Source organism: Tupaia chinensis, unplaced genomic scaffold, assembly GCF_000334495.1.
Source record: "Tupaia chinensis unplaced genomic scaffold, TupChi_1.0 Scaffold148557_1, whole genome shotgun sequence".
NCBI lineage: Eukaryota > Metazoa > Chordata > Mammalia > Scandentia > Tupaiidae > Tupaia > Tupaia belangeri.
Window position 1 is genome coordinate 1,810,284 of NW_006208406.1, and position 27,397 is coordinate 1,837,680.

The 27,397-nt window shown below is 35.3% G+C and overlaps 1 protein-coding gene across 2 annotated transcripts in view; it reads right to left on the reverse strand.

The window, feature by feature from the left end:
- Positions 1–27,397, reverse strand: part of ITFG1 (integrin alpha FG-GAP repeat containing 1) — a 286,251-nt gene that overhangs the window by 86,758 nt on the left and 172,096 nt on the right. For both annotated transcript variants that reach the window (XM_006170470.3, XM_014585000.2), the window contains 2 exons: positions 8,556–8,706; positions 6,768–6,876 (listed from right to left, as the gene is read on the reverse strand). In XM_006170470.3, coding sequence (XP_006170532.2) covers positions 6,768–6,876; positions 8,556–8,706 — 260 coding nt within the window. The remainder of the gene's footprint in view (positions 1–6,767; positions 6,877–8,555; positions 8,707–27,397) is intronic.

Genomic DNA, 27,397 nt, shown 5'->3' on the forward strand with positions numbered 1-27,397 from the left:
AGAGTGGAAAGCCATCTCAAAATGACTAGAAGGTTATTTTTCTCTCAATGATTGCTTAAAATTGGTATCTCATTTCCTGTGACCTTTCTGTAAAGCACATTAATATTTATGTTAATATCCTTAATGCAAAGTTACCCTGTTTCCTAAAACTAAAAGCTCCTGTACCAAGCTGACTCTTTGGGTCTCATCTTGGAGATGTGTAGAGGATCAATGTTACTTAGAAGGCACTGTTACCCATTAGTGTCTAACCTGACCTCAGGTAGGAAGTCATAGCCCAGAGATTTTTAAACTCTTCAGGCCAGATGTTGAAGTCTCTCTTTTATTCCTTCAGACGTTTTAATCATAGACTTTTTCAAACAAAGTTTAAAACATACACAAAATTAAAAAAGAATAGTATAGTGAACCCCCACTTACATTTTACCCAATGTCAACAAGTGATCAATCTTTTTTCACCGATATTCCATCTTCCACTTCCTTGAGTTACTTTAAAGGAAAACCTCAGACATGTCAATTCATTCTCAATAGTTTGACATTTCATTAATTACTTAAAGAAGTCCACTTATTACTGAGCAGGACTATGATTTGTATCTAGGTACTTGCTACTATATTTATAATAATTTAGGGTCTGCTTTAAGGATAAAAAAATGAAGTGATTTTTTTTTTTAAATTAGAGGTTTTTGCCTTAGGGCATGTGCACTAGCAAGAGAGAGAGAGACAGACAAAGATATACAGTGAGAGGGAAAGCGAGAAATCATCCCCCAGGGGCGATGGTATTGCCATAATCCCTTCTCCATTCTCCTCCTGGGATACTGGGCACACATGCACATATGCCTCATGTGGTTTTCAAGCCACTGAGTCCAGCACTTGAACTGTATTCAGACATGTGGAAGTCCAGAGATGTAACCACTATGCCATCTACTGGTCCCAAAAACCGCAGTAATTTTACTAGGTCTAGTTTTTTATTATTTCTTTATTCAACGAATACTAATCAGTGCCTTACCAGACATTAGTATCACTGAATACAAGTAAGTAAATATGCACGTTTTGACTTAAGAAGAATACATTTTCTAGTAATGGGATCCACACATACAGGAAGTTTGTGTTGCTTTACGAGATGCTGAGCTCCCCTTCACTGCAGGGCATTCAAACAGAATCTAACCTGTTGCATTAGGTTGGCTTTGAAATTACTTCTTAAGTCTTCCTATCTCTAAGATTCTCTAATCTTATCTCTGTAATTTCTAAAAACATAAACAAGGGGCTGGACAGTAGTGCAGTGATAAAATCTGATGCTCCATGAGGCAGACCCACATGGGAAGGTTGCCAGTGTGAAGCTGGTGAGTACACTGGGCAGGCATCTGCCTATGAGTCGAGATGGCTGAGGGCAGAGGGTGGATCATGGTGTCAAGGACTTGCTGAGGGTGCTATCTCTCTCTTTCTAGCTCATGAAATAAACTTAAAAAAAAAAGAAGAAAAGAAAAAAGGTAAATGAATAAATACTAAGGAAGAACTTAAGATACATTTTCCTACATGGACAATTCCCAAATGATCAGTGTAAAGAAAGAAAAAAATTAGTATCCTTTTCTGCTTCACATTGAAAACTGCCTTTTATCTTTGGTATATTATTACGGTACAAATGGAAACCTTAATTCCTTACTAATGTTGGGGAAATCCTATGCACTGATTTACTTTCATTGCACATAGCTAAAAACTTCTGTCCTAGAAAGTTTAGAGAGGCAGACATGGAAATCAATGGTATCACATGCCCTCACAACACCGAGCAAATTTATCAAAAGTATAGAAAATCCAATCATTTTCTTTATTTCAGAGCACAAGGCAGAATTTTTGGTATGAAAGTATTTTTTTAAGAGAGATTTTTGCTACAGGGCACTGGTAGATTCATTTGCTAGAGAGACAGAGAAACAGAAAGCAAGAAAGCACCCCCCATAGGGATGGCCATGCCACAATCCCTTCTCCTTCATTCTCCTCTTGGGATTTTAGGCACACATGTACACATGCCCAATGTGAGTTTGAAGCTGCCGGGTTTGGGATTCAAACTGTGGTCGACTATGTGGGAGACCAGTGATGACACCATTATGACATTTTCTGGTTAAATTGGTTTTAAGATATAATAAAAAAAAAAACTTGCTTAGTTCAGGGAGAACTTGATTTGTCCTAACAATATACAAATGGATCTCTTCCACTTCACATTTTCCTAACTCAATACCTAACATCTGTTTCAGAAAACATTAATTTTTTTTATAGTTGAGTGTTTTAAAAACTTATTTAATTTTATTTATTCATTTATTTTAATTTGACCAGAGAGGGACAGAGCAAGAGAGAGAGAGAAAGTGAGAAAGTGAGCTGCCAAGGTCGAGAGACTAAGGTCTGGGACTTGAACCATAGTCAACATGTGGGATTCCAGCACTCTTAACCACCATGCCACCTGTTGGCCCCCAGAAAACATTAATTTTTTTTCTTTTTTTAAAGAATTATTTTATTTAACTTTATTTATCTATTTATTCATTTTGTTTATTTCAATTTGACCAGTGAGACAGAGTGAGAGAGAGAATGTGAGAAAGCAAGCTGCCAGGTCCAGGACTCGAACTGCAGTCGGCCATGTGGAAATCCAGCACCTTTAACCACTATGCCACCTGCCGACCCCAAGAAAACATTAATTTTCAATCCATCTAGGTATGTACATGAACATGTCTCATTCAGATGAACTAAGTAATAAATCTATGTTTTTTTTTTTTAAAGCTTCAAACTTGAGAAAATGAATCCTTTAATGTACTCATCAAACTCAAATGAAAGACACAAATCCTACAGATTTATAATACAACAAAGTTCCAACACATGAATTTCGGGGGGACATCTAAACTATTACACCTCCTATATGCAAGGTCCACTGTTAGGCACTGAGTAATCAAAGACAAATAAAAGATACTACCCTTACATTGCTTAGATGAACGTGGTATACTAGGAGAGAGAGATGTTAATGCAAATGACACAAATAAATAAATCTAGGTTTTGGAGTACTTCTCAAATATCCTAAACTAGATAGATACGGGAGAGCAGATGATTACCTGTTATATTAAATTAGCTAGAGACTAAGAGTATGTTGTTCTTTACAAAGAAGAATGATATCAGTGATCCAAGTACACAGGACAGATTTTTGACATGTTTTTTACTATAGAAATGATGTGAATTCTCGGGACTAGCAGTTAGTGTAATGGCTATGTCATTGGACTCCCATGTAGTTGACCGCGGTTTGAGTCCTGGATCCAGTGGCTTAAACTCACGCCGGGCGCGTGTGCGTGCATGCCCAAGATCCCAAGAGGGGAATGGAGGAGAAGGGATTGTGGCGTGGCCATCCCCCCCGGGGGGGTGATTTCTCGCCTCCTGTCTCTCTGTCTCTCTCTGTCTTTCTGGAGAGTGCATGTGCCCTATAGCAAAAACAAAAAAAACCAGACCAAACAAACAAACAAAAACCTCTCCAAAAAAAAAAAGAAAATAAATGATTTGAATTCTGTTGAATCTTCCTTTGGGAACTGAAATAGGTGTTAGTCAAATGGCCGTACTAGGGGACAGCAGGTGGCAAGGCATGTGGTTAAGGCTCTGAACTCCCACATGGCTGACCGTGGTTTAAGCCTCGAACGTGGTGGCTTAAAAATCTTGCCAGGTGTGGGACTGCAGGTGGTATGGTGGTTAAAGGTGCTGGACTCCTACATGGCCAACCGCAGTTCAAGTCCTGGAACTGGTGGCTTGCTTTCTCACTTTCCCTTTTCTCTCTCTCTCACTCTGTCCTTCTCTGGTCAAATTTAAATAAATAAATAAAGTAAAATAAAATAATTCTTAAAAAAAATCATGCCAGGTATGTGGGCATGTGTTCCCAGAATCCCTAGAGGAGAATGGAGGAAAAGAGATTACGGTGTGGTCATCCTTCTGGGGATGATTGCCCTCTCTCTGTCTCTCTCTTGTGAGTGCACACTCCATAACCTAGGGGGGAAGAAGGCTGTACTTGCTTTAGTAATTTATTCCTAAGGGATCAAATTCCAAACTGTTACTCCAACAGCCTTTTGTTCCAATGAACTGAACTAAGTTATTCCAATTTCATATAAGGTTAGGGTTAGCAAAGGTTTTAAGGATCTGTCTTTTTATCTAGAAATTTAAAGTTGAAGAAAAAGCACTGAGAAAAAACATAATTCCAACTATGTGAGTTAACAGCATACAAAACAAACATTGTATTTTAATTTGTAAGCTCTATAATAGCTAGATAATATCCTCTTGAAAATGGCAAAGGAGAGAAGGTAGTAAAATAATAAAAAATATAGAAGTGGCCAGACTCATACATCAGTATTTTGTGGCTGCAGAAATAATGAGGCTGGGAGCTACTCTTAGTTCATCTAAGAAAGAGTGAATTTTCTGTTTAGAAATAGGTACATATTTTGTCATTTCATCTCTTGAAATAAATCCCTCAACAGTCATTTGTTATTCTGTTGCTTTTCTGTGTTCAGCTATTTATGCTCATTTCAAAACTCTAATACATATTTCTACAAAGTACATGTAGCATTTCATTAACAAACAAATACATATTGCTGTCTTGAAGCTGACTATAATAGTAACACAAAAACAGTTATCTTCCAACATCAATTCATGACAAAACTCTTAGCAAACTAGGAATAAAGGGAACTTCCTTAATAGGATACAGAAAAATCTATAGCTAATATCATATTTCATGGAGAAAGACAAAATGCTTTCCCCTTCACATTGTATACAAGGTACTTTTACCACTCTTACTCAACATAGTAATGGAAATTCTAGCTACCACAAGAAAAAAGAAATAAAAGGCATATAGATTAGGGAGAATAAAATAAAACTGTCCCCTTGCAGATGACATGGGGTTGTCATGTGGATCACAAGGTATCTACAAAAAAAATCTCCTGAAGACTTATTTCAGCAAGGTATGCAAGATGTACACATAACAATCAATTCTATATCTATATACTAAAAATAAATGTGAAACCAAACTTAAAAATATAATAGCATTTATAATCATTCCTAAGAAAGTAAGATACTTAAGGATACACTTCATAAAACATGTATAGGGTTATTTATCATGAACATGAGTGGCAGGTGGAGGAGACAGCTGGCATGGCCAGAAATTGGTCACACTAAACAAATAAGTTACATATTGAGGAAAATGGGATCCAAGTTTATCACTGGTACAGAAGGTATCTCCAAACATAACAAACTTCAAAAAAACCTAAAGTATGGTGTTTGATTAGACATTGAAATATTGGTATGGATGAATGGTTTTATGATATATACAAATAAATATAAATAGATGTAAAAATAATTGTAAATGTACATATTTCTAAGTATGTACGTGAAGCCATGCCTGTATTTTCCTAGCTCTGTTCATTGAGAGGCCTAGAAGAAATGACAACCCAGTAGCAAAGAGGAAACTGAGCACCTGGAAATTGGTTTTTAAGTATCATCCTCTAAGGAACCAGGGCTCCTTGGAGAAATGTCTGATTGCAGGATTGGGGCAAAAGAGGTTCAAGACAAATAGGAGACTGTCAGCTTATAAATGTGTAAGGAAAGATGAAAACAGAATCACCATCTGACAGACACAGAAGGGAGACTCAGGGAGGAGTTGGCAATGGCCTCTAAGCATAGAAGGTAGAGGTCTGGTAAGGAAAAAAAATGTTAATCTAGAATCACTACACTTCCCCACGAAATACTAGTCAATCACAAAGGGAAAATAGTAAACTCAAGGTGAAGGAAGCAGGTAGGCAAGGTTATCATCATGGTGGTGAGACAGGGAATATAATATGCTTCCTTGATAGGATGCACTGACAAGCACACAGCATCAGTTCTCCAATGCCTGGAGTGGAATTTCTACAAAGAATTCAAAACCTGAGTTGAGTAATGAGGAACCAGTATTATAGAACATAAAGCTTGTATTCTTCAAAGCTGGCAAGGACAAGAAAAATTAAAAGCCTCCTCAGCATTTTCCTTTTTTTTATTATTAATTTATTTATTCCCTCCTTTTTTTTTGTTTTGTTTTAGGTTTTTGCCATAGGGTTAGGGTATGTGTGTTCCCCAGAGAGACATACAGGCAGAGTGACAGAAGGTGAAACATAATCCCCCAGGGGGAGAATTGCAGCTACGCTCCAATTGCTTCTTCATTCTCCTCTTGGGATTTTGGGCATGCACGCACATGTGCTGGGCATTTTTAAGTCACTGGGTTTAGGACTTGAACCATGGTCGACTACATGAGAGTCCAGCAACGCCACTATTATACCATCTGCTGGCCCCCCTTTATTTATTTTTAAAAATTGTTTATTAAATTAAATTTATTATTATTATTTAATTTGTTATAGGGCGCATGTACCCACTAGAGAGAGACAGAGAGAAAGAGGGAGAAAACAAGCCACTAGGTCTGGGACTTGAATTGCAGCTGGCCATGTATCCAAAATAGGTCTCAACTACCATGCCACCTGCTGGCTTTATCCTCAGTGTTTTTCTGATTTAACTGTTTTGGCTTTATTAAATTCAATAAATATTTCTGAACATAATCCTAGACCAGAAATAAAAATAAGAGTCATTATTAGAGAGGATGTGATTATACCAAAGTTGATTTTCTGATTTGGAGGGTTGGATGCACATGTCCAGAGATTACACAGAAGCATGTCTTTGATATTTAGAGTAGGTATATATATAAAGAGAAAACCAAATTAAAGGTTAATTTTTAAAATACTCACCAATGACTTTTACAAAATAAGCATCTGCTTCAAAGTTATTTTTTAGAGTATGGATGGCAAAATCATTTTTTGTATATCCTTTACTTAGTACTATAATATCCAAGATTCCCTAGAAAAAAACATACAAAAATAGTAAGAACAAACTACTAGATCAATTAAGAACATGAGCATTAAAATGCAAGGCATGTTTATTATGTAAATGTAAACTTCACTTATTCAACCTGAAATTTAAAATAAAATTACTACTCAAAAAATAAATGTATACATATAACTGAAATAAAATGAAAAAAGACATCTGTAATTTTAATCTCTGGAGGTAAATGCTGACATTTTGGTGTATTTCCTTCCAGTTATATTGACATGAAGTTTTATTTATTATTATTATTATTATTATTTATTTATTTTTAAATTTTTTCTTCGGAGAGGTGTTTGCTATAGGGCGCGTGCGCTCGCCAGAAAGAGAGAGACAGAAAGCGAGAAATTGCCTCCCAGGGAGGGATGGCCACACCGCAATCCCTTCTCCTCCATTCTCCTCTTGGGATCTTGGGCACACAAGCACATGCACCCAGTGTGAGTTTAAGCCACTGGGTCTGGGACTCAAACCGCGGTCAACTATGTGGGAGTCCAGTGACATAGTCATTACGCTAACTGCTGGTCCCCTTTACATGAAGTTTTAAAGGCTAATGAATGGACTGCCAGATCCAACTATCAGTGAGTATCTGTTTAACTGCCCTTGTCACCACAAAGGGTATGCTCATTTAGAACGACATTGCTTTGAAGCTTTTCATGAAGTTGATCACTTCTCATGTATTTTCATGTTAGCAACTTGAGTTTTTCTTGTAAATTGACTATGTTCTGTTTTTCCAGTGAGTTTTGGTGACTTATATCAATTTGTACAAATATTTTTATATTAAGGACATTTATTAAACTCCATAGCAAATTTATTTCTCAGATCTAAAGAATTTAAATTTTATTTATGTTGTTTTTGATGTGCAAAAGTTAAAAATTGATTTGTAGTTAATTCTCTTGATTTTTCCTCTTGTGGAATTTCCGCCAACTACATTTATCCTGAAGCTGCTAATGAAAAGTACAATAATGCAAGATTTGGTAGCAAGAAAAACAGTGAGATTAAGACTCTTAGCCAAAAACTAAAAAAAAAAAAAAAAAAATCCAAAATAGGATTAATGGAGTCATAATGTCCCGATGAGCATTTTGCTTTTTAAAATAAATGATCTTGCAAGGATAAACTGATACATTAACTCCGGAATTCAACAGTTCTTTTCAGACTTTATTATGATTGAATGATAATCTGCTTTTCACTTCTGCAAGAAAACAAGAACCCTGAAAGCCTTTTAGAAGGTCACCTGGCAACCAAATACAGAGTCATAAGAATGTGTGGCAATGGATGTTGCTTCCAGTTCACAAACATGAAAGTGAATATTGAACTCATTATTCGGCAATCCTGTGCAGGTTCAGGAGTCTGTTGTCTGAGCTTTTGTCTACTGCTGAATATGCAGATTTGCCAGTTTCAGTACCTGATTCTTGAGTGGTTTAATCCAAATAAGCATGAAATGAGATAAGGGCATTTTCATCTTTGACTGTACTAATAAGCCAATGGTGTCAATAAATTTGTTCCCTCTGCCATTTACCATTAAAAGAGGTTTTCTTTAATTAACTCATTTGCTTTCATTATGTCATCTATATTTTCTGGTCAAACAGGGTGAAACTAAAGTGAGACAAGGCGAATGGAAATTAAATTTCAAACACACAGGACAGCTCTGAACTCACATCTTCGTAAATGTCAAAGAAGGTAGCAACCATGGCATCTCTGATTTGATTTAGGTCTGTCAGCTCCCAGTAGACTTTAAACATACGATGTGCTTTCTCACAGCTTGCATTATTACAAGGGACATTCTCCAGTAAAAAGGCCTGCTGATTGCTAGACAACAAAGAAAAGGCATTTAGTTAATACAACACTTCAATGCTATGTAGCATCACCAGTGCTGTATATCCTAGAATCAAAGCAGATTGTAAATGGTATATAGTGAAATTATTTGGGAAAAAACAAAAACAAAAACAACTCACGTTACTGATTTATTGTACTGTGTCATAAACACACACACACACACACACACACACACACACACACACAAACCCCTAAATGGTTGACTATCCTTTTTCAACCCTTGGCAAAAATCCTGATTTCTGAGGTTAGCTGGTTGCTAGCCTCTCTTCTCTTATTTGTAGTTTTCAAGTCCATCATTTCTTTGCCTCTTGCCACTCTACAATAACTGACCCTGTTTTCTGACTGAGTTCTCAGACACTGTCATTACCTATTTAGATGTGTATTATTCTTCAATGAATACCTGTATCTTAACTGGATAACCCTCCCATCCCTTAGTTTTGTAAACCCAAAGCAGAAAATCTATAATGATAGAATTTCAAATGTCCTGCCAAGATGGTAGGGTAGGCATTGCAAAGCATCTTTCAGATGACAAAAGCATCATGCTTTGCATAGCTACTAAGTCTTTCCCTCTTAAATTCTACTCTATGCACAAAGTGATTATGAGCTTAGATTCTGAACCCAGATTATCTGGACCCAGATCCTGGTGGTCTTTTAGTAGCTCTGTGACCTTTAGCAAGTTATTTAACCTTTCTTAAGGCTCAGATACTCATTTGTAAACTGAGTAGTAAGAATATTTATAGCACTGGATTATTATGAAAATACTGGATGGAATATTTCCTGACATTCAGTTAGTGAAATGTTTATATTATCATTATATGTATTATGTAGTGCAATATAATCCCACGTAAAATACTTTCTTTGTATATAGAGGTAACTTTTATAAAGTGTGATTCTATGCAATGGCTGCTATTTATGGACATTTATGTGTGTGTGTATATATGTACATATATATCTCCTTTTTTCTCTTTATGCAAATAGAAAATGATAAACTGCAGGGCTTAGATTTTATTATTGCTCATTTATTTTATAGTAACTATTTTAACTAAACCTGGAAAGACAGATATCTTTGATCTTTTTCATTCTTTCTTTCTTTTTTTTTTTGGCTAGAGGATATGTGTGCTTGTCAGAGGGAGGCAGAGAAGAAAAGGGAGGAAAGGAGAAAGCACCCTCCAGAAGAGAATATTATGGTGTAATCCTTTCTGCTCCATGTCTCCATCCTGCTGGGATCTGGGGTACACATGTGCTTGTACCTAGTATGTTTTTCAAGTAGCTGAATTTGGGACTCAAATTGTGAGGTTGGTCATATGTGATCTGGCTGCTTTAACCACCGAGCTATGAGGCAGGCCATAGCTTTCTCTCTTTCTTTTTTTCCCCTATAAAAATATTACTTTGAGTATAGGTGATTTAGAAAAGAAAAGAAAAAAAAAAGACTTGGTTATCAGAAAGAAAAATTTCTAAGTGTTTAACTCACAATAAAAAAACCTGTGTATAAAAATGTTCATATTGTATGATGTGCCAAATAAAATTGGCTACAGGTTATCTTCTAGATAAAACATTCCAATACAAATTCCAACATATTATTTAACAAATGTGAAAACAAAACAAAACAACAACTGTCAGACTAAAACATCTATGGGCACTTGAAAAACTTTGAGGTCACTCTGCCAAATACCTAACATATCATAGTGTTCTTCTGTTAGAAAAACTAAATGATTTCTTCTCTCCTGTCTAATAATTGATTTTTAAGTCCTAGTTAGTGATAGATCTGTAGGCAATGTACCTGTTTAACTAAACAATTTTGCTAGATACTTCACAGAGATTCAGCACACTGTTATTTTTATTAGTTTATATTGAAACATGAGAACATGTGACAAAACCAATCTTTCTATAATATTGTATAATCAATGCATTTTACTGGACCTTTTGAGTGGGTGGTGAGCCTCCATTACCCTTTTCAAAGCTGCTGCACAGATTTCACTACTAGAACTCTGTAACAGTTTCAAATATACAATAACCTACAACAAAATTCTTGCTCTAGGCGCACAATTTAAGATATCATTCTTAATCTTTGATATGAGTTTGTAAAGATTATACATGTCTTAGAACTAACTAACTAGCTTGGTCCTTGTACTGTCAAACTTGGAGTTTGCAAAAATTCAGTTCTTTTAAAATTCTTCTGATTTCTACAGGCAGAGTCCAGCACCTTACCTGTAAAAATACAGTTTGACTTAAACCCAGAAGGGAAGAATTTTAATCCATTTGGTTTGGAAACCTTTGGAGAGAAATGGCTTTATTTCTTCTGAGTCAGTTTCTCTGTGTGTTCCTGATAATTATAATTAATGTATTTTTTAAAAACTTTTTTTCCCCAAAAATGACTATGACCGCTATTATTAGGTTGGTACACAGAAACTGCTGGTTTGTACTGTGAATTTTAAATCATTATAACTAGGCTCAAACATCTTTATTAATCAAAATAGGAACCATTACAATGAACACATTTTTGCTACTGAGAAATAAGTTTGTTTATTCCTGCAATGTAAAAATCCTTGCTTGGATGAACTCTTAGAAAGTATCTTCTGTCCTGCTGGTTGTGGAAGTATGGAGAAATAGGGGAGTGGTGTGACCATGCCCCATTGGGGGGTGCTTGTTCTCTCTCTCCCCTCTCTCTCTCTTTCTCAAGCAAGTGTACACAGCTTCTGGCAACAATAATAATATAAAAGCACTAAAGAAAAGAAAGCAATAGGAGATACCTGGAAAGTCTCCAAATATTCAGAAATGAAATAATCCATGAATAAATGGGAAAATTAGAAAGAAAAAAGGTAACTTGAATTCAATGAAAATGAAGACACAGCATATCAATATCTGTGACATGCCACTAAAGTAGTATTTAGAGGGACGTATATAGCACTAAACACTTCTATTAGAAAATATAAAAAGCTGGCGTGGTGGCACACACTTTGGGAATCTGAGGTGGGAGGACTGTCACACAGTAAAAAAATTGTCCATTAAAAAAAAAAAAAAAGGATACATAGTCTTAAATCACTAACCTCACCTTCTACATTAATAAACTAAAACTAGAAGAGCAAATGAAATGTGAAGTAAACAGAAGAAAAGGGAGTAGTAATGCATGGAAATTAATGAACTAGAAGACAACAGAGAAAAATCAATATAAATGAAAGCTGGTTTCTTTGCAAAGAACAATACAATTGATAAACCTCCAGCCAGAACAGCCATTTAAAGAAATAAAAGGGAGAATACAGAGTACTCACATCAGGAATGAGATAGTTGATATCACCATACATTTTACTGACATAGAGAAGCTAAAAAAATAAATGTTATAAAAAAAATCTTTACACCAATACAACTGACAAGTTAGATGAAATAGAAAAATATTTTGGAAGTCATGAAGTACCCAAAGTCACCCAAAAATAAAGAAACTGAAATTGCAGTTTAACTCCTCCAAAAAGAAAACTCCAGAGTCAGATGGCTTCATTGATAAATGCTACCAAATATTTATAGCAGAGATAATACCAGCTCTGCATAAACTCTTCATCAAACAGATGAGGAGGACATACTTACCAACTCATATGAAGCTAGCATTATACACCAAAATAAGACAGATAGAGAAGAAAACTATAGGCCAATATCCTTAATAAATAGAGAAGTAAATTTTTAAAAATTCTATGAGATCAAATTCAACAACACAGTCAGATCTTGCTTTGCACAGTAGAGTATGCTCAGATGCTTGTGCATTTTGGAACCACATTTCTGCTTTGTGATTATCTGAGCACCATGCAAAGAGAGGACAAAGTTCTGATATGGACATATTTCAGTGAACACAGCACCCTGCAATTGAAGACTATAGTTATATTAAAGAGACCAGCAGTTAGCGTAATGGCTATGTCGTTGGACTCCCATGTAGTCGACTGTGGTTCAAGTTCCGGACCCGGCGGCTTAAACTCATGCCGGGTGTGTGTGTGTGCGTGACCAAGATCCCAAGAGGAGAATGGAGGAGAAAGGATTGTGGCATGGCCATCCCTCCGGGGGGTGATTTTTTTGCTTTCTGTCTCTCTGTGTCTCTGTCTTTCTGGCGAGCATACATGCCCTATAGCAAAAATCTCTCCCCCCAAATAAATAAATAAATAAATAAATAAATAAAGGCTACAGTTATATTAAAAAGATAAAAAACCATGAACAAGTTAGGTCTATTGTAGAAATAAAAATTTGCTTTAATATAAATCAGTGTAACTTACTATTCTAAAAGAAGAAAAACCATGTGGTCATTTCAATAAGGGCAGAAAAAGCATCTGACATGGGGCCAGTGGATGGTGTGGTGGTTAAAGGCACTGGATTCCCAAATGGTCAACTGCGGTTCAAATCCTGGGCCTGCAGGCTTGTTTTCTCCCTTTCCCTTTCTCTCTCTCTCTGGGCAAATGAAAAACAATAACAACAAATGGAGTTAAATAAATAAATAATTTTTTAAAAAAGAAAAAGAGTCTGACAAATTCCAACATCTATTTCTGATCCAAACTCTTAAACTAGGAATAGAATGAAATTTCTTCTCTGTTATGGCTTTTATTTTTTACTTCATGTCTTAAAATTTGGTTGTAATAGTATTAAAAGGATTGAAATTTAATCTGACTAAAAGGTGGAGCCTTTGGGAGGTGATCAGAATTGGATAAAGTCATCCAGATATATCCTATATGATGGAATCCTGCTGATTTCCTAAGAAGAAAGACACAGAGACATGAACATGTACAGACACGCCTGCTCCTGCTTTTTGCTATGTGATGTCCTGTGCTACCTTAGGACTCTGCACAAGAGTCTCCGTCAACAGGGTGACCTCCACAGATGCAGCCCCTGGATCTTGGATCATTCAACAATATTTAGTAAGATTCTAGCCATTGTAAAAGGAAAGTAAAACAAATAAAAGCATCAACTGGGTTTTCAGAAAAGTCATGACACATTTTTGAACAGAAAAGCAGGTCATAACTTTTCTGATAATCCAATAGATTGGAATAGAAGAACTAAAACTGTCTTTATTCACAAATTTGACTACCTATTTAGAAAATCGTATGACATCTACAAAAAAATTGCTAGTACTAATAAGTAAGTTTAGGGAAGTGGGAAATGTAAACACAACAGTTAATTGTATTTCCATATACTAGTGAAGAACAACTGACAATTGAAATTAAAAAAAGTATTAGTCATAATAGCATCAAAAATATAAAAATACGTAGGTATAAGTATAAAAAAGATGCACAGGACTCGCACATGTTTGAGAAAAAATATTTGCAAATAACATATTGAATAACAAGAAAATTGTATTCAGAATTATATAAAAAACTTTCAATACTCAATAATAGGAAAACAAATACCCCAATTAAAATACAGGCAGAAAACTTGAACAGATGCTTCGCCAAAGAAGATACATGAAAGGAAAATAAACAAGTTGAAAAAATGCTCAACATTAATTTATTATAAAAATTGTAACTCCCAAGAGATACACTTCAAATAGAACAGATACAATGAAAAAGATTGACCATACCGTTATTGGAGAAAATAGGAGCAATTGGAATTACTTGCATTTTTCCTAAAAAGTTAAATATGTACCTTCTGAAAGAACCAGCTACGCAATTCTCTGGTATTTACCCAAGACAAAGAAACCATATGTGTAGACAATTACTTGTACATGAATGTTCACAGCAGACTATTTGTAATAGCCAGACCTAATAAAAAATTAAATGTTCATGGATTTAACTGTAAATGGATGCAATAAGCAAACTGTGATAGATCCAACAATGGAATACTCAGTAATAGTAAACAATGAACTGAAGATACATGTATGTATAAATAAAGAGACGAACTTCATTTTATGCTTAGTGAAAGAATCTAGACATAAAAGAGCATATGCTGTATGATTTCATTTATAAAAATATTAGAAAATGGAATCTAATATACACTAACAGAAGGTAGATCAAAAGATATCTGTGGGTTAGGTATAGGGAAGATTACAAAAGGCTGAGAGGAAACTTTTGTGGGTGATGGATATGTTCATTACCTTGACTGCAATATTTTTATAGCTTTATGTATATGTCAAAAGTATCAAAGATTGATGTCTATTCCATTACACTTAAACCTCAATTAAGCTGTTAAATGAGACTCCTTCATGATAAACACACAAAAAGCACAAAGCAACATAAGAAAAAAATAAACTTGATATTATCAATATGACAAACTGTGCTTCAAAGAGTAGAACCAAAAAAAGTGAAATGAAAACCTACAGAATAGGAGGAAAATATTATAATCTTATGTTTCATAAGGGATCTATCTGTATCTTGAATATATAAAAACTCTTATAACTCAAGAACAAAAAGACAAGCCAATTTAAAAAAATGGGCAAAGGATCTGATCAGGATTTTCCAATGTGATTATACAAATGACCACTAAGCACCTCATCAGCCTCCAGATAACTGCAAATCAAAACTACAATAAGATAATACTTCACACATCCTATGGTGTTTATACTAAAAAACAAACACCCAAAACACATAACAAATACTACTGAGGAAGTAGTAAAATGGGAACCCTTATAAACTGGTTGAAAAATGTGCAGCTGTTTTGGAAAACAATCTGATGATTTCTCAAATAGTTAAAGTTGCTTCCATTCCTGAAGTATATTTCACTCCTAGGTAAACCTCAAAAGAAATAAAATCATGTCCACACAAAAGCTTGTATATGTATGTTCTGAACAGTTATTCGTAATAGCCAAAAAGTGGAAACAACCTAAATGTTCATCAACTGAAGAATTAGTAAATAAAATGTTGTATATCCATACAACAGAGTATTATTTGATGACAGAAAAAAATGAAGTACTGCCACATACCACCACATGGACAAGTCTTAAAAACATTATATCTAGTCTAAGAAGCCAATCATGAAGTGCCACATACAATATGATAACATTTATATGAAATCTCTGTAATAGGCAAAACTATAGAGACAGAAAATAGAGTAGTGGTTTCCTAGGGCTGGCAGAAGTGGGAGGAGTCATAATGGTATTAAAGAGTAACAGCTACAGTGGTGATGGGATTTCTTTCTTTCTTTCTTTCTTTCTTCTTTTTTTTTTTTTTTTTTGCCAAAGGGTGTGTGTGCTCTCTGGAGAGAGACAGAGAGAGATGGTGAGAGGGAAAGTGGGAAAGTGAAAAATCACTCCCAGAGGAATAGTTATGCCATAATCCCTTCTCCATTCGTTTTCTGGAATTTTGGGCATGCAAACACATACACTCAGCATGAATTTCAAGCTGCCAAGTTCAGGATTCAAACTGTGGTTGCAGGTGGGAGTCCAAAGCCTTAAGCACTATACCACTTGCTTGCTATTGATGGGACTTCTTTTTCAGGGTAATAACAATGTTTTAAAATTGATTGTGATGATAGATAGTCAACTTTATACTAAAAGCCACTAAATTGTATGTAGTAAATGGGTGAATTATATGATGTACGAATTATATCTCAATAAAGTTGCTAATAAAAAAATAGGGGGGGATCAGCAGTTGGCATAATGCCTATGTCGCTGAACTCCCATGAAATCGACTGTGGTTTGAGTCCCGGACTCAGTGGCTTTAAATTTACGTTGAGCATGTGCACATGCAAGATCCCGAGAGGAGAATGGACGAGAAGGGATTGCGGCGTGGCCATCCCCCTCTTGGGAGTGATTTCTCACTTTCTGTCTCTCTGTCTTTCTGGCAAGCGCATGTGCCCTAAAGAAAAACCTCTGGGGGAAAAAGAAAAAAAGGGGGCCCACAGGTGATATGGTGGTTGAGGGGGACTGGACTCCCACATGGCTGACTGTGGTTCGAGTCTCGGACCTTTCTCACTTTTCCTCACTCTCTGTAAGTACAAGTGCCCTATAGCAAATTGAAAAATAATAATGATAAATACAATTTTTTAAAAATTCTAAAAAAAAAACATCAAGTGGGCTGCTAGTGGTGTGGTCATTAAGGCAACTCAATCCCATGTGGCTGACTACATAGTTGAGTCCTGGACTTAGCAGCTTAATGAATATACTGGACAGTGTGTGCATGCCCAAAATCCTGGAAGGAGGGATAAATAGAAAAGGGATGAGGTGTGACGTCTCCCATGGTTGGGGGCAGGATTTGCTTTCTCACTTTCCCTCTCTTCCTCTGTCCAGTGAGCCATCCCCCCTTGGGAGTGATTTCTGTCCAGTGAGTGCATGTGCCCTCTAGCAAAATTAAAAAAAAAAAGGTAATTGCAGAAAATTTAATCCAATTAAAATCCCATAGGAAATGTTTAAGTGATGTAACATGCAAAATGCAAACATCAAATACACTTTTCTGAACACTCCAATATTTATATATCTAGTGTGAACTCCTTTGAGGCTAGTTTTAATTTCTCTTCAAAGGCCATAAAATCAGTGTTGTATCTCAACATACTACCATTTGACAAAGTTTGGGTTATTCTAGGTAGTTAATGTGCTATGAGCATCTGTCTTATTTCTCATTAAGAAAGTAGCTGATGGGCCATTTAACCTGAAGTTTGATTTTCTCCCTGGCTGCGCAAAGACCTATGTGTCCACTTTAGTCATTTCTATTTCTACTGAATTCTGCTCTTCTAGATTGTTCCTAACTCGTCCTCTTAATTACCCAATTTCATTATCAGCCTAGGCTCACATATGAGGAAAAGAACTTCAATTTTATGTTTATCTTTCTGTGTTAGCCTTAAAAAAGGCAGTTCTATATGCAGAAGAAAAACAATTTAAAAAGAAACACAAGTAAGTCCACTAGGAATCTAAAAATGAAACAATTTTTTTGAATTGCTGGTCTGAAACTATGCTGCTTTCTATTGGTAAATGCAGAATGCTCTGCTAACTGCCGATACAACTTTCAGTTTGGAATACTAAAAACTACTGAAGTGACTTGTAACGCAAACTACTGACAATTAGAAATGTTCAAAAAGGTGATTAAACTGATAAGCAGAATAAAGTATATGAGCTCTGGGTAAAAACAATACATTTGTTACCCAGATAGTGTCTAGGATATGAGATCAGTGGACAGAGAGTAAAGCTTTCTTGAATCAAAGAAGGAAGTGAGCATCTTTTGTAGAGCAAGGCCAGCTAAAAGGGAGAATTTAGTGGGATGGAAGACTGTGAATGCTAAAAGTTCCTGTCAAATAAATGGTTAAAAAAACCTGTTATGTTTTAATTTATCTTTATTCCAAAGTATCCTTTTATTCAAAACTATTCAAAAGTAGTACCCATAGTGCAACAGTTAAGGCTTTTTTTCTAGAGAGCCAGATCCCTGATTGTGGTTTGAGTCCAGGCGCATTTGGCTTGAAAAACATACGAAATCTTGATGGGATGGAGAACTGGAGGAAAAAGGATTCTGGTGTGACCTTGTCTCACTGGAATGCTTTGTTTCTCTCTATAGTAAGCATATACACCTCTGGCAATCATCTTTTTAAAAAAATGTTCCTTGGGGGCCAGCAGGTAGTGTGGTGGTTGGGTGCTGAACTCCCACATGGCTAACCGTGGTTCAAGTCCTGGATCTGGCGGCTTGCTTTCTCCTTTCCCCCTTCCCCCTCTCTCTCTGGTCATATTAAAATAATAATAATAATGATAATAATACATAAAATTAAATAAATATGTTTTAAAAATAAAAAAATAATGTAAAAGAAAATGCTTTAAACAATAAAATATAAAACAATGTTCCTTATATTGATTAATTTGGTGGCCACGACAATATTTCCTTTCTAGGTAAGATATTTGTGTTTTCTGTTTTATAGAATGAAATATAATGGTCATTTTATTTGTTGGGCAATGGTATAAACAGGATATTCAGGTTATAGAGTGAGAAATTCATGAATGTTAGCCAACTGTATAAAGTATTCATTCAGAAGAAACAGACTGCTTGAGAAATTATACTAGCCCTTGTTTAATTGATCACATTAATTGTATGCAGTGAATGAGCTTAACAAAGAGAAACAGAAAGGGTAAAACAGTTAGGAAAATGAAAAATACAGTACATCATGAACAGGGTTAGGGTAGAGAAAATACTTTCAAGTTTGGAATGCCAGGGTTGAAACATCCAGGGGAAAAGTCTATCAGGTCCATTTTAAGGTGTACAAATCACCAGTTTTTGGAATATTTACGAAGTTGTACATATCATCACCACTATCTAATTCCAGAACACCATGTCATGAAATCTCACACCTACAAGTAGTTATTCCTCATATAAACAATTCTTTTTTTTTTTTAAGAATTATTTATTTCATTTTATTTATTCATTTATTATCACTTTTTAAATCTGATCAGAGTGAGACATAGAGGGAGAGAGAGAGAAAGGGAAAGTGTGAAAGCAAGCCATCAGGTCCAGGACTCGAACTATGGTTGGTTATGTGGGAATGTCCAGCACCTTAACCACCATGCCACCTGTTAGTCCCCGATATAAACAATTATTAAAGGTTTTTTGAAATATTTCATACATTATTAAAGAAGTATCCATTCTGCCAGGATGACTCCGAAAGACAACTGATTCAGCAGTATATTATTATTTTTAGATAAATATCAGTCATATTCATGTGTAGTTGGGGGATATAAATAAAATTCAATCAAGGAAACTAAACTTTTCTCCTATGACCAGTCATATTATTCTGTGTTTACACCATATTCTAAAACCAACTTCTATGAAATATTCATTAGCTCAGGAAAGTTAAGTAATCAATGTACTTTAATACCTGTTAGACACAGGAACTAACCAAATTTTAAGATTCAATTTTATCTTCCTGGGAAAAGCTTGACAACCTGCTGATTAAGATAATTATGTACCTTAAAAAAGAGACATTATCCCATCAATGAAAATGCATTAAAATAAGATTAAACCAGAAATATATACATAATCACCTATTAAACCCTTTATTAAGCAGAGGACAAAACATTTAGATAATTAAAACTTGGGCCAAAAGAAAATGCAGATGTAACACAATTAGTCCTTTAAAAAAACTGAAAACATTTTCCTCCTAAGGTCTTTCCTAGCATTGGGTGACCCCAAGTGACATAATTTAAGATTTAAGCTCAGCATGCTAAGGAACTTCTTACCATTACTCAAAGATGAGATAAAATTCTCTTTTTACAAGTGTCAAGGATCGACATACTTATGATAACGAAAATTTGTAGAAAATATCACTAGTGTAACTTCTATATTATAATAGGACATTCATGGTAACAAATAAGTTGTTGAAATGTAGAGATGGGACTACAGAGGAAAAGGCCATGAGTCCATCTTATATTGTGTGTGGGGAAAAAACCTGTTTATTTTATTAATTTTTTTTTAATTGCTGTAGGGCACCTGCACACAACAGAAAGAGGGACTAAGCACACCCACTGGGGCATAGCCATGCTGCAATCCCTGCTCCTCTATTTCTCTATCCCATTGGGATTTTGAGAGCTCATGTCCAGGCTGGCGCAGTGTGTTTTTCCAAGCCAGGAATTGAACTGTAGTTAGTCATGTGATAGCTGGCTTTCTTAACCACTAGAGTACTAGAGTGGCCCCTGAGTAGGTCTGTTTAAATACTCTAATTATAATGCAAGTCGTTTTCAGGCAGTCCACAATTGCTCCTTTACTCTTTAGAACACTATCTCAAACTTTACAGTAAGTAAAAGATGATAATTTAAATACTATTCTTACTTATGTCTTCTATTTGATTCCTGATACCTACTTACAGGAAGAAAAAGCAGGAAGGAGTTCCTAATATTTATGAATGACAGCATTTTAAAAGCTCAGCTAGGGGCTAGCAGGTGGCATGACAGTTAAGGCACTGGACTCCCAGATGGCTCACTGAGGTGTAAGTTCTGGATCTGGTGACTTGATTTGTCACTTCCTCTGTCTCTCTGTGTCTGGTGAGTGTGTGTACTCTATGGCAAATTTAAAAATAATAAATAAAAATAAATAATTTAATTGTAAAAATCTGGGCTAATACAAAAATCAAACGTTTTATCTGGTGAATTTTATATGCCAAATATCTTGTCATTTTAATAGTTTTCTCTGCTTGAATTCATGTTAAAAATCTTTTGCTAAATTTTCACATGTACATGAATCTGCTAATCTATTCTGTTTGAAATAATTGTCTACTTCCTCAAAGGACTTAGAATAAATAGTATGTTTTCTTAGAATTTGAGAATCCCAGTACTCTCCCTTGCTATTCAGTTGCTGTTTTTGTATTACAAAGGGCACAGTTTTGAAATGCCACTTATAAGCTTAAACAAAAATACTAGCAAATAATAATAGGTATTTATAAAATACAGTTTTAAAAAATATAGTACATTTTATGCAAGGGAATTACATAATATATAAGCATAGGTTTTCAAATTAGTAAGATAAAATTCATGTACCTACTGGAGTTAATACATATGAATATACATTTAATACCTGAATACCACTAAAAAATTGTCATGTGTTGTTTAATGATGGATGTATTTTGAGACATGCCTTTTTAGGTTATTTTGGTGCCGTGTAAACATGACAGAGTGTATTTACATAAACTGAGGAGGTATAGCTTATTACATAACTATATTATATGGTACAGCCAATTGCTCAGGTTATAAAACTGTAAAGCATTTTACTGTACTAAATATTGTAGGCACCTGTAGCACAATGGTATCTGTGTATAGAAGCATATCTCAACACAGAAGAGGTACAGTAGAAATATAATATACAGAAAAAGATAAAAAGCAGTATACCTGTAGAAGGCACTTAACATGAATGGAACTTGGTGGCCTAATTTGCCCCAGATAAGTCAGTGACTTATCCAGAGCAAACTTTATACATACTGTACACCTGAGCCACACTAAATTTATAAAGCAAGTTTGTCTTCCTTTAACAGTAAGTCATAACCTCAGCATACTGTAACTTTCTTACTTTTTAATTTTTTTTTAACTTTTTGACTCTTTTGAAATAACATTTACCTGGAAACACAAACACATTGCATAGCAATACAAAAATATTTTCATTCTTCATCTCCTTATCTTACTATATAAGCTTTTTTCTATTTCAGTTATTTATTTTTTCTTAAATTTTTTTTTTTTTTTGGTTTGTTTAAAAACTGAGACACAAACACATTCATTAGGTTAGGCCTACTTAGGGTCACATTCACCAATATCACTGTCTTCTACTTCTACATCTTGTCCCACTGGAATGGCCAGGATGATCAAAAGAACATGAAATTAAATGAAACACAAGAGAAAACGATATAATCAACAAACATGATAAACAGACTCACAAGGTTGTTGCTAGTGTAATATGGCATACTATTTTACGCTCACATTTTTGAAGTTTATTTACATATTTATTCTATGAGTGAGAAAGACAGCAGAAACAAAGAGACAATACCCCCAATAGAGTACTGATGCTGCAATCCACCCCTAGTCTCAGTCAGCCCCAGATCAGAAGCACACCCAGCATACTCAGGTTCAGAAGCATATCCAGCATACTCAGGGAGGTCTCTGGATATGAACTCAGAAGCTTTCCATATTATAAAAGAGTGAGCTAGGTGTGCACATACTTATTTATTGCATAATTATTCACAATTACTAAGACATGGAATCAACCCAAATGTCCAAGAACAGATGAGTAGATTGAAAAATATACTTACCAGCCACAAAAACATCAATGAGACTCTGACATTTGACACAAAGTGGATGAATATGCAAGATTTAATGTTAAGCGAAGCAAGCCAGACTATGAAAGACAAGAATTGTATGTCCCTGCTCAATATATATTGAATATCTGTGCTCTGCAGCAGAAACTGAGAGATTGGAAGGTATAAGGTATAGCAGGGAGGGCAACTGTAGATGCTAGAGACATGGGGGTGGGTAACAGAGGGTGAGTAATAGGGGGTGAGAAAAAACAAACACGTTTAATAGGCACAAAAATGAAGTTATCTGCTGGCGATAAGATATATGGTAATGTCTTTGACTTGAGTAATATGTACTATATTTTTGGTGGGAAAGAAACCATGTTGTACACTATAAAGATGTACAGTGATTAAATGTAAATAAAGAAATAATAATAATAAAAAAAAAAAACTAGAGAAAATCTCAAACTTCTTAAAGATTAAGTGGTAGTGACCAGAATGCTGAAAGAAATATGGATAGTAAAGGTCATTCTGATGAGACCTCAAATGGAACTAAAAACAAGATACTGGAAATGAGTAAAGGCCATCTTGTTATAAACCGGCAAAAAACTTGACTGGATTGTGTTCATGCTGGAGGGCTTTATGGAAAGCAGAGCTTAATAGCAATGAATTGGAATATCTGGTGAAGAAATATCTAAGCAGCAAAGCCTCAGGCTGCTGCATGATTACTTGTTGTCATTGATGTTAAGCTATGAGGGGAAAAATAACTTAAAGATGAAATCTGCAATAAAAAAAGAAGCAAAGCAGAAAGATTTGAAAAACTCAGCCTGGCCATGTAAGTAATAAAAGAAGCTTGTTTGAAAAGAGAGGAAACCAAGGATTTGGCCAAAGATTTTGCTAAAGAGATTAGTATAGCTAGAAGGGATTATCAAGACAATGGAAGAAAAGTCCCTAAGACATTTCAGAGATTTTTGAGGTTGCCCCTCCTTGTAGAGGTCCAGAGACCTAAAAGGACAAGATGGTTTCTGGGGACAGGCCTTGGATAACTTACATGGGCTCACTGCCCAACACCACCTCAAGTCTAGGCTCTCTGCATTCCAGTCCAGCATTCACTTGCTGCCCCAGCTGTGGCTCAACCCAACCCTCAAGTGTGTAAGTGGTAAGCCTTAGTAATGTTAAATGTGGTGCTAATTCTGTTGGAGAGCAGATTGCAAGAGCTTGGTAACATGGAAGCCTCTATTTTAGACAAATTGGAGTCCTGGGCAAAGACCTGTCCTAGGGTGGAGTGACCACAGAAAGTCCCTACTAGCATAATGCAGAGTAAAAGCTTCTGGGGTAAGGTTGCCTTCAAGATACAAAAACTATAGAGCTACCAGTGTGCAAAGCGAAATAGACACCTAGAGACATGAGACTCCAGTCGAGAGAGCTGAAGAATGGGCTGAAGCCAGAAGACCCATAGGGATGGGGCTGCATACCTCCCAGTGTGTCCAAAAAGGTAGTAGGTAGAGTAAGAGATCCTTCTGCAACTTTAAAGGTTAATGTTGTCTCTCTGTTTGGTTTTGAACTTGGGACTAGTTACTTTTGTCTTTTTGCCTATTTCTCCCTTTTGGAATGAGAATGTGCAACCTATCTTCTGTCCAATAATTGTATTTTAGAAACAGATAACTTGCTTAATTTCACAGGCTCAAAGCTAGAAGAAATCTGCCTTGGGAACCAGCAGTTAGTGTAATGGCTATGTCGCTGGACTCCCACGTAGTCAACCACAGTTTGCGTCCCGGACCTGGTGGCTTATAACTCACGCCGGGTGCGTGTGCGTGCGTGCCCAATATCCCGAGAGGAGAATGGAGGAGAAGGGATTGTGGCATGACCATCCCCCATGGGGGGTGATTTCTTGCTTTCTGTCTCTATGTCTCTCTCTGTCTGGCAAGTGAACGCGTCCTATAGTGAAAACCTCTTAAAAACAAAAACAAAAACAAAAACAAAACCACAAACAAATTTGCCTCAAGATGAATGTGTCTCTGATGAAACTTTGAGTTGGTGCTGGAACGAGGTAAGACTTTCGTCCCTATTAGGATGGAATTAATATATTTACTATGTGCAAAGGACATGAATCTTGGGGGATCAGGATGGATTGCTACAGTTAGAATATCCCTGCCAAAACTCATGTTCAAACTAAACTGGCATTATAACAGTATTAAGAGGTAAGACAGATTAAGAGGTGATTATTATGGATGGATTAATCTACTAATGGATTAGCAGATTAATGGACTGGTGAATTATCTAAGAATGAGTTGTTATAAAGTAGCCCTCTCTTGCTTTCTGTGGCATATGTTGGCTCTGGCCATGTGATGCTGAAAGAATGCCCTCACCAGATGCCAGTCCCTTGATAGTGGACTATTCAGCCTCTAGAATCATGAGCTAAATAAATTTCTAATTATTATAAATTACCCTCTGTATGATGTTTTGTCAACAGCAAGAGAAAATGGATGGAAAATTTTCTAAATTTTTATAATTTGTGTTTATTAAAAGTATATAAAATGAAAAAACTCTATATTATATATATGGTTTGTTAAACCATGTCTCATTCTATTATATATTAGAAAAAAGAAAATAGGACCAGCGAGGTGACATGGTGCTTAAAGTGGCTGGATCACACATGGCTGACAGTGTGGTTTGAGTCCCGGACCCAGTGGCTTAAAAAACATGCTGGGCCCTTTGTGTGTATGTGCTCAAAATCCTGAGAGGAAAATGGAGGAAAAGGGATAGCGGTATGGCCATCCTCGCTGGATGGTGATTTCTCTTTCTCTATTTCTTTTTGGCTAGTGCACATACTCTACAACAAACTAAAAAAGAAAAAAAATGCAAACCAATAAAAACTCTTGAATAAAAACATAATGTACAGTTATGAACAAGTGGACCATACCAGATCACACCATTCCTACTCAACACTGTGATAATGGTCATAGTAAGTGCAACAAGACCAGGAAAAGAAATAATAGAATAGTAATACAGCAAAAGATATAATGATTCTTATTTTCAATTAAAATTATTATCTACATGGAAAATTGAAGAGAATATGTAAATTAAAATAAAAGAATAAAGCAAGACTGATGAATACAAGAGTCATATATACCAAAATCAATAGCCTTAAGTGCCAATAATAATCATTAGAACATTAATAGGAAAAAAAGTCATTTATGCTAACAATGGCATTTTTGAGTTATCAAGAAATAATCTAATGAAAGCTACATAGGAGTTTTATGAAGATAATGCAAAAGATATTACTAAAGGATTAAAGAAAATGAATAATGTTATGGAGTAGAAGATTCACCCATACAAATATGCCATTTTCTTATAAATTAATCTTTAAATAAAATGTAACCAAATCAATCAAATCCAATAAGGCTTTTTTTTTTTTCCAAATAAGAAAAGTTAATTCTAAATTTATGTAGATAAGCAAAGGGACAAGAATAGTCCATTCAATTCTGTAGAAAAAAAATACAGATTTTTCTCTATCAATACAAAATTATTTTAGAGCTTCGATAATTAATAGATGTGGAATCAATGCAGATACAAAGTAAGGGACTAGAATAGAAGGCACAGAAACAGAACTATACACACAGAAAGTTGATAAATGACAAGGCAGTGTTACAAGTTGTGGGAAAAACAAGACTTCTTATTAAACATGGGGACTACTGACTATCCAGAAGGGAAAGAATACAATTAAATCCTTTTGATGAAATATACACAAATATATTTTAGATTAAAAACCTGTATGTGAAAAGTAAATTAAAAGCTTTTATAAAATCCAGAAAAATTTCTTTATATAGGATAGATCATTATTACCTAAACAAGATGAAGAAAGCATAGATTGTATATAAAATAATCCATATTCTGTGGACATGGTCTAATATTAAACCAGATATAATTATCCCTTTTCTTTGTCATTTTTTTGGTTGCATGAGGAGAGTCAACTGTGTGCCACTGGTTATTACTAATATTGTGGTAGCTTACACAATGATGTAGAAAAATATATTTAATCGAGCCATGTAGATCATAAAAGACATTATTTTAAACCATTTTGCTTGTTTTATTAAAATATAATCTATGTATTTTATTTTCCAATTACAAAAATTAAATATAAAATATATTTATAATATTACAATGAAAATTAGATGTGGCCATTTTAGCATTCAATTTTATATGAGTGCAGTAAATGAAATTGGATTTATGACCACAGATTTTAACTTCCAAGCTGAAAAGAATGACTGGGGCTGGCTCTGGTTTGGTGGTTGGGGTCCTGGACTCCCACATGGCCGAACACAGTTTGAGTCCTGGACTTGGTAGTTTGCTTTCTCACTTTCCTTTTCTTTTTCTCTCTTGCTCTTTCTCTGGTAAAATTAAAACATAAATAAAAATAACAAATAAGTAAATCTTTCCCCCCAAAAAAGAATAAAATGACTTAGTCTAAACCTATCCAATAGCGTAGCAACTATTCACATGTGGCTTCTAAGTAACTGATATATGGCTTTTATGAACTCAGTTGAGCTTATGTGTAAAATACACACTGGATTTTTAAGAATTAGTCCATACTAATGGACTAATTAGTAATGCAACAGTAGTAATGCAACACTCTGCAAAGCTGATCCATGTGAGAAGGTTCCAGGTTTGCATTTAGAAACCTCCAAATGGGCATGCACGTGCCCATGATTGGGGACTAGCAGAAGCAGGGAGTGGATCAGGGGGTTGGAATGGTATGAACCCTGTAGGGCTGCTTGTCTCTGCTTCTTTCTTCCCCTGGAAGAAAAAAGTTAACTCAAAAATGTTTGAAATCCATGCATATAATTTTTATAATATGTATTTTGTTTAATAACAACATTTTGGTTGTTACTAAATTTCTTATTCTGGAAGGAGATGGTTATGTGTAATGTGCAAACATAGATATTTTACTTATTGTAGCCTTTATATTTGGAAGAGAAGCTTAAGTTTCCAGGTCAAGCTCAGACTGTCCATAATC